This window comes from Arachis hypogaea, chromosome 5 (assembly GCF_003086295.3).
Source record: "Arachis hypogaea cultivar Tifrunner chromosome 5, arahy.Tifrunner.gnm2.J5K5, whole genome shotgun sequence".
Classification (NCBI taxonomy): domain Eukaryota; kingdom Viridiplantae; phylum Streptophyta; class Magnoliopsida; order Fabales; family Fabaceae; genus Arachis; species Arachis hypogaea.
In genome coordinates, this window is record NC_092040.1 from 87,489,363 (window position 1) to 87,498,140 (window position 8,778).

Consider the following 8,778-nt stretch of genomic DNA (forward strand, 5'->3'; position numbering starts at 1 on the left):
TTGAATTTGAGATTAAGCACCAATACCCTTCATAAAGATTAAACTAACTATGATATAAACATAAAGTTTACTTAGGGCCAGAAAATATGAAGATTAAGCAGCTGGAAGCAGAGACAATAAAGATTTCATAGGAAGAGTGAATCAGTTATTACATTATTGATTGACTCATCAGATCCATAAAATAGATGACTATGAATTGAAGATTCCAATTTAAGATTGTGAGAACACACCAAAAATTGGATTGATTGTAGTAAAACCACCATCCTTGTGAGGTTAACCCTAAGAACGCGCTCGAATTCGGATACATCATTGTTTATAATGCTAGGATTACGATAATCATCTATTGCTGCAGCGTTGTTCACAATTATGTCTAGTTTTTGATACTTTGATACTGCTATGTTAACTGCATTCTCAACATCGGTTTCTTTTGTTACGTCGCAGTGTGTATAGGTTGCGAATTGAGCTCCTATGCCATCTTGGAGGGCGAGTCCTTGTTGGTCTCGAATGTCGGCAATCACAACCTTGGCGCCATTTTTTCAGAACAGCCTTGTCATGCACTCACCAAGGCCTCTAGCCTCTCCAGTAATCAAAGCCACCTTTCCTTCAAGTCTAAACAAACATTTACAGAGCTGGTTCAAAAACTTGAAAATAAACTATAGTCTCACATCTACCAAATCATTAACTAAGAATACATATATAGAAGATAATAAATTTAGCATCATGATAACAATACAGTTCAGAGTAAACTCATATAAACAAATTTGGAATACAAACGATTACTTAAACTTGATTAATTTTATGGCCCAACTCTCATCAGCCTAAAATAGTAATTGGCTCAAGAACGTCTCTCAGATGTATGCTAGTCTATAAAAGATATAACTTGGATCGTATTTACGAAGTTTTTTAAATGAATTTATTCACATTCTCCATCCAAATACTATAAATAAAAAACTTAATATATACACTATATAATCATAATCTTTATATCTTTTGGACCTCAATTTGATCTTTAGAGTCTTTACACAATTCGTCTTAACGGTGCTCATGCAAAGACCCAACCCAAACAAAATCGATTTGAATCAAATCTCATTTGAACTCGTTCGAATCCAGTCAACCATAAAACTAAAAAAAAATCATTTAATTAGATTAGGGACACAGTTCAGGCCACCGGATCACATTCAATTAAATGGCCAAAAATTAAATAACACAGATTAGGTCTTTCGGGAGTTAGGTAAAAAATTATTTATTTTAACTAAATTTTAATTTGCATTGATATTTGTGTTAATTCATGTGAAAAAGAAATTAAGTCCACATTTTGGGTTGAAAATAGGTTAAGTCAGCTCGAGCTCAACTCGTTAATAGCTTGATAAGTTAAATTCGTGAGCCAAACTTAAGATTAGAATTGAACTTATAAATTAAATGAGTCAAACTTAAATTTTGATAAGTTCAGCTCATTAGCTTGTGAGCCGACTCAATTATATATATATATATGCATTTAATCTATTCTTTTAATATTATATATATACATGTAAAATAGTAATATATAATTATATATATTAATTATCTTAATTATTTAAAATTTAATATTTATTTTTTATATATAATTTTAATGTAAGATATAAATAAAAATTTATAATTTATTGATAGATAAATAATATATAAAATTGATTTTTTTAAAATATTTTTTAAAATATATAAGTTATAATTTATTGATATAGAAAATTATAGATTATGTTCTTATTATTTGAGCCAGCTCGTGAGCTTTTAGTGAGTTGAACTTAAGCTTAAGAAATAGGCTTGATTGTTAATGAGTGGAGCCGTGAGACAAGCTCAAATTTTGTGAGTTGAGTTTGAATTTGGTCTAGCTCGACTCAGTTCGATTCACTTCCAACCCCACTCACATTCATTTTATGCTTTTGTTATTAATAATTTTATAAATTTAATTCCAGTCCCAGTAAGATAAGCTCATGTAAATTTAATTCTGATTGATATGCATGTGGAGATAGATTTCTATGTTGAAAACAAAAAGTTAAGAAATCAAACATTTTTTTCCTATGAAGAAATTCACCCCAAAACAATACACAGATACATACATAAGCTAGATAACATACATATTGGTTCCTAATCCATACCTTTTTGCAAAATGTGGGAAATGTGAAAAGCCTGCCATAATAAGAGATCGCTGAAAAATTATTATAAGACTTCTTAAACAACAATCTTTAAATACAATTGAAACCATGAGCAGAACCTCTCCAACTTATATAGACAAACAAAATTTTATCCACATACGTGCATGCATATACTCAAACATTTGAGTTCTTCATTATTTAATTAATTACCATATGTACAGTTCTTAGACCAATTATTGTAACAAATGCAATAATTTAATTTTAATTTTAATTTTAATAAATTTATTTGAAAAGTAATAAATATGCACGTTGTCAAATAGGCATAGCTGCATAACCATTTATTATTGTGACCTGAGTGAAAAAGACATACAACACAAAACCAAGTTGGTTGGGCGTTAGTAATTATTAAATTTGAGCCAGCCCGCTTTATTTTGTCACGTCAAAACCCACTACGAAACAAACGAGTTGGCCCAATAAATATGGACTGAATTTGCTATCCCATCCTGTCAAAGGACGAATTGGCAAAAAGACATATCGACCTGTTTTTTTTTTAAATATTTGATTCAAACATTAAATTATAAATCATGAAGTAGATTCACAATATATTCACAATTCCTCACTTCATCAATTACATAAGTTAGTACCATCATTCTCTTAATTAGAAATATATACACAATCCTTCAATAATCAGCATCATCATTCATCAACAATTCACCATTCAATAGCATTTGAGTTCAACAAAATTAAAGTTTTGCATCACAATTTATTAATTTATTTACTGTTAAGTTCGTACGATTGACGCATGATGAATATATGTAAGGAATCTGGTATTATAATTGCAGATAGTTAATTAAATAAGAATGATGAAGATGAAGAAGATTAAGGAATAATGAAGAATATGAGAGAAATAGAATTTTATGTTTTCTACTATTTCTTATACTACAAGATGTATATAAGTGCCATTTATAAGAAAATTGATAACCAATTCATTCTATTACTTTTATCACAATTTTAATTCTAGCAGAATTAGTAGTTATTTAAAAATGCTACATATGTGCTAAAAATTACTCATTAAATAAATTATTATTATTATTATTATTATTATTATTATTATTATTATTATTATTATATATAAATTTATATATTTTTAACTAAATAAATACACTAGCATAATTAAACCTGTCATATAATATAATAACTAAACATGTAATAGAACAATAATTAAAATTGTCTATAATAATATAACAAAAAAAATTGAAACATTAAATACGTATTTTTATATGTGATAAATGATTGACGGCTGATTTTGTATACATATATATAACATGATAACCAAATTGGGTTGATCTAGTGATTAGCTCACTAGTTCGTTTAAGCAAATATTGGAGGTTCGAATCTCATTTTGTGCATGCAGCAACCCATCCCATTGGCCAGGGACTTAATCCTTGACCTGATATATATATATATATATATATATATATATATATATATATATATATATATATATATATATATATATAACGTGATAATGGGCAATTATTACTCTAATTATTAGATTTAACAACCAACATGTGTATTACTAGAAGCAGCAATATTATTTATTTATTATTTATGAACGCCAATGAAAATGATGGATGAAATGTTTTATGCCTCTTATTTTCTAGCTTTTATTTAATGTTTTATGCCTCTGCTTATCAAGACTTAATTTGATAAAGATTTTTCAAAAGTGTTTATGTTTTTTAAAGATATAAATTTTGTCTTTAGTGATTGATAAATGAAAAATGTTATGTAGTTAGCTTGTACTTATAATTTTTAAAAAAAAGGTGTTTTAATTTTAAAATCATTTAAAGTAAAAATTTTTAAAATTGACTTATATTTATTAAAAATTAAAAATTTAATATAATTTTATACATTAATTAATTTTTAATTTTAATTCTTATATTTATTTTTATTATAGTATATTTATATTTTAAAAATTATTTTACTAAAATTAATTATTATTGTTTATATTTATTAAAAATAACTTTTAATTTAATTTACCAAATATAAATATTATAATTTTTAAAAAATTATCTTTTATAAACTATTTTTAAAAAATAAAAATTTACAAAACCAAGTCTAAGTGTAAATGAGTTCTGTGTAGGAGGTCTTTGTTTGGATTGGAATCCTATATAGTTATGCAGGACTTGTTTAATATATTATTTTTGCATTTAACTATATTATATTATAAGAGAAATATTAGAGGCTCAATAGAATTTATTAATTTTGGTTAGCGGTTAACTACTAATATTTAAAAGTTAATATTTAAAAATATAAATTAATAAAAATATATTGTTAAATTATTAGACAAAAAAATAATTCTAAGTTAGTGATGCTTCCATTACTTTCAAAAATTTTAAATTAACCTTAAAATATGTTGTGTGTTTCTTTGATTTTCCACTTCTCTCTCTTTTGTCTTTTATGTGACTCTTTTATACTAAAATGAGTTGAATATAATTATGAAACTCTATCCTTGTTTGTTGTATTTTTTTCTTCTGTTAATAAAAAAATATTTTAAAAAGAAGCTAATAAAAAGAATGATGATATTTTTTTATAACGGATAGACTATAATAGAATGAGTTGATAGATGAAGTTTGAGGGTGGAATGAATTACTATTATTGTGGCGGTCTTTTAGTGTCTTTTGTATTATTATATTTAAAAACAAAAAAAATCAATGGAAAAAAAATCATAATAAACAAAAAAACAAATATTTTATTAAAATTTTTTTAAAATTAAATAATTATTTATTATAAATATGATAAAAAGAAATTTTTTATTGAAGAATCATGATAAAGGTTGTAGGAGTGATAAGTGAAAAGTGAAGGTTGGTGATGATACATAGTGTCATTGATATAAACTGATGTCCAAGTTAATTAGAGTTTAATTTTTAAGTTAATTAGAATTTAATTTCCATTGGTTAAAGGAATTGACATGTGAAGAATTAGTTTGGAAGTCTGCATGAGAAGCTGGTTTATATAAGTTGGTTCCTTCATTTTAAGGAAGTTGAATCCTCTAATTCTTATATCAATGCCTAAGCAATAACAATTCTCTTCTTCTTTCTCTCTCCACATCTCTGTTTTCTCAATCTTCGATTCACACTTTTCACATGGTGTGGTGAGCCATTGCCATAATGCAGCTACACCAAGCTCTCTTCCTCTTCTAATTCATCTGTCTTTTTCTTCCATTCTCTCACTGACTTTTCTTTCTTCTCTTCTCTTCGACTCATAAAATAGAGATGAGAAAACGTGATCATCAATGCATGCTCCATTAGCTTGTTGATAAGTTCTGATCATGAGTTTTAGAGAAGAAGATTTTCAGAATCGATCACCTCAATTGCAAAGAAATAGTAGCAATTTGATGGATCCGAACCAAATGATTCTGAGTTCCTTTGCTCCAGGCCTTGATTTACAAACAATAGCTACAATCGTAGTTCAGGTTAACGCGATTCAAGCGGTAAGTTCACGTAGTTCAAAAAATTCGATTATGGATCCTTCAAGTACCTTCTTTTTACACCCTGGTGAATATCCAGGTAACTCCTTGATCCCTTTAGTTATAGATGCCACAAACTATGGTTCTTGGTCACGTTCAATGCAAAAAGCACTGAAATCAAACAATAAGCTGGGTTTTGTGGACGGTTCTTTATCGAAATTTGCCAAAGATGATCCTATGTTCCATTCTTGGAACAGATGCGACAATTTAGTAGTTTCTTGGATTACTCACTCCCTAAGCACAGAGATTGTAAATAGTGTACCTTGGAATGGAGTCGCTTATGATATTTGGGATGAATTGAGGAAAAGATTCTATCATGGAGATGTATTCCGCATAGTCAAATTAGACGAGGAGTTGTTTTCGACGAGACAAGAAAATCTCACCGTCACTTCCTATTTCATAAAATTGAAAGGAATATGGGAGAAGTTATAAAATTTTTGGCCTGTCCCTACCTACACATGCTCACATATGTATGCTTGTAGCCTCATCGGCATCTTGCGCAGTTATCGCCAAGATACGTTTGTCGTAAGGTTTCTTAGGGGACTCAATGATCAGTACTCAACAACAAGAACAAATCATGATAATGAAGCCTTTACCTTCAGTGGATATTGCATTTTCCTTAGTGCTACACCAGGAAAGACAACTTCATGGGAATGATTCATTTGATTCCAAACCATTACTCAATGTCGTTGAGAGGCAAACCAATTATGCACCTCTTTTCACTACTCGAGGCCGAGGAAAGGATAATAGAGGTGGCAGAGGTAGGATTTTCGGTGGCAGCTCTAATATAAAACAATGCTTCTTCTGCGGTAAAATGGGTCATTTAGTTGATACATGCTATAAAAAGCACAGTATGCATTCACACATCAAGCAAAGGATGATCCAATTTGCTAACAACATCAGTCGAGATTGATGAGAATGAAGGTAGTGACACTCTAGAGTTGTACAAAGACAGTAACAATGCAGGTGTTTCTTTTACTTTGGAGCAAAAGGAAGCTACACTAGTCTTACTGCAACAGCAAGGAGCCACCAATCATCATAATGTCAATTAGTTTTCATTGACCACAGATCCCCATCCATCACAGACACTTGCACCAAATTTCATTAAAGGTAGGTCACTTTTCTCACATAAACCTGCATCAATGAAGTCAACTTCCTAGGTCATTAACGCATGAGCAACAGTACATGTCACATTTACCCTTATAGTTTTCATATTTATCAATGCATAAGTCCAATTAGAGTTAAATTACCAAACAAATGTATTTTAATTGCCACAATTTCAGGCATTATCAAAATTTTTAATTCTCTATACTTAACCAATGTGTTGTACTTACCCGAATTTGCTCTAAACCTCATATTAGTTTCGAGTCTCATTAATTCAATTGATTGTCAATTTGTTTTTAACAAATTTCGTTGTGAGATCCAGGATTACCATACAATAAAGTAAAAGAGCCTAGAAGCGGAAACAACACAAATATCCAATACAAGAATAATATAGAAGCACTCACAACACAATATGGCAGCAACTATGAACAAGCAAATATAGCAAGTAAACCAATAACAAGAACACACCGAGATTTTAACGTGGAAAACCCCTCAATGTGAGAGGTAAAAACCACGGGTTATCCAGACCAATGAAATAGCTCCACTATAATCAAATGAGGTATAAGAGAGTCTCAAACAAAGCACAAAAATGTGCATATAGCCAATCAAAACATCAAAGCACCAAAGTTTACAAATAAAAATCAAGAAGATGAAAAGTACCCAAAAAATAGAGCTGCTGTCGAAGCCAATTTCTTCCTCTGCAAATCTCCAATTAAAATCTTAGGGTTGTGGCACAATGGGTGCAAAGAGACACCCTCAAAGAAAGCAAGGAAGAGTGAGGAGTTTATAAGATGAGAGACCCATTAACTTACTACCTTAAGGTTTTGAGTTGGATGTGGTGTCTTCTCATCTTATATTCTCTCACTTAATTCCTCTCCGAAATTTTTCCAGTGGTCGAGAGCTCCCTACGGTTGGCCTAACAAGTGGTATCTGAGCCGATGGTTTAATCGGTCTGATTTTAAGGGGTATTCAAGGTGAAGCATCGAAAGTCTTCCCAGCAAAGGTGGTCCGAGCGACGTGTCCCGCGATGTTTTGCGGCGGTGTGATGGACAAATACTCATGATGATTCGAAGTAGATATGTTGTCTTTGCTGAAGACTAAACATTGAAGGATGTTGATAATGCGGAGAAGCCAATGGTTCAGCCTAATGAAGATTTTTCTGACTTTGATATTACTCCCTCGATGCCTATGGTCGAAGATGGTAGAGTTGAAGTTCAAAATAATGAGTATAGTACAAGTGCAGGTGAAGATAAAACAATTGATCTGATACTTGATGAAGTTGGTGATGATGATCAAGATGAAGAACCAACTTTGGAAATTCCTGCAAATGCACTCAAAAGGTCTACAAGAGAGAGGAAGCCTTCGTTAAGGTATTTTTCACATGAGTTTGTTTTGTTGACTGATGGGGGAGAACCTGAGTGTTTTGGAGAGGCTGTTGAAGATGAAAATAAAGCTCAATGGCTTGAAGCTATGCAAGAAGAAATAAAGTCCTTGCTTGAGAATGATACCTATGAGTTGGTGAAGCTACCGAAGGGTATGCGAGTTTTGAAGAACAAATGGATATTCGGAATCAAGAATGAAGAATACAATTCTAAGCCTCGGTATAAGGCTAGATTGGTTGTTAGAGGTTTTAGCTAGAGAAAAGGTGTTGATTATGAAGAGATCTTTTTTTCTGTTGTGAGGATGTCATCCATTCGTGCTGTGCTTGGATTAGCAGCGTCTCTTGATTTGGAAATTGAGCAAATGGATGTGAAAATAACTTTTTTTATGGTGATTTAGATAAGGAGATCTACATGGTACAACCAGAGGGATTTGTTGTTAAAGGAAAGGAAGATTTTGTGTGCAAGCTTAAGAAGAGTCTTGATTGGCCTGGAGCACAGGAACTCATATTCATTTGGTTCGAATCCATCAAATCGCTACTATTTCTTTGCAATTGAGGTGATCGATTTCGAAAATCTTCTTCTCTAGAACTTGTGATCAGAACTTATCAACAAACTAATGGAGCATGCATTGATG

The 8,778-nt window shown here is 30.7% G+C and overlaps 1 protein-coding gene across 1 annotated transcript; it reads left to right on the forward strand.

The window, feature by feature from the left end:
- Positions 1 to 5,652: 5,652 nt before the first annotated feature.
- On the forward strand, positions 5,653 to 6,315 carry LOC140173224 (uncharacterized). The gene is made up of 2 exons (XM_072196004.1): positions 5,653 to 6,083; positions 6,141 to 6,315. Exons 1-2 carry the CDS (start codon positions 5,653 to 5,655, stop codon positions 6,313 to 6,315), a joined length of 606 nt encoding a protein of 201 aa, XP_072052105.1.
- The last annotated feature ends 2,463 nt before the right edge of the window (positions 6,316 to 8,778 follow it).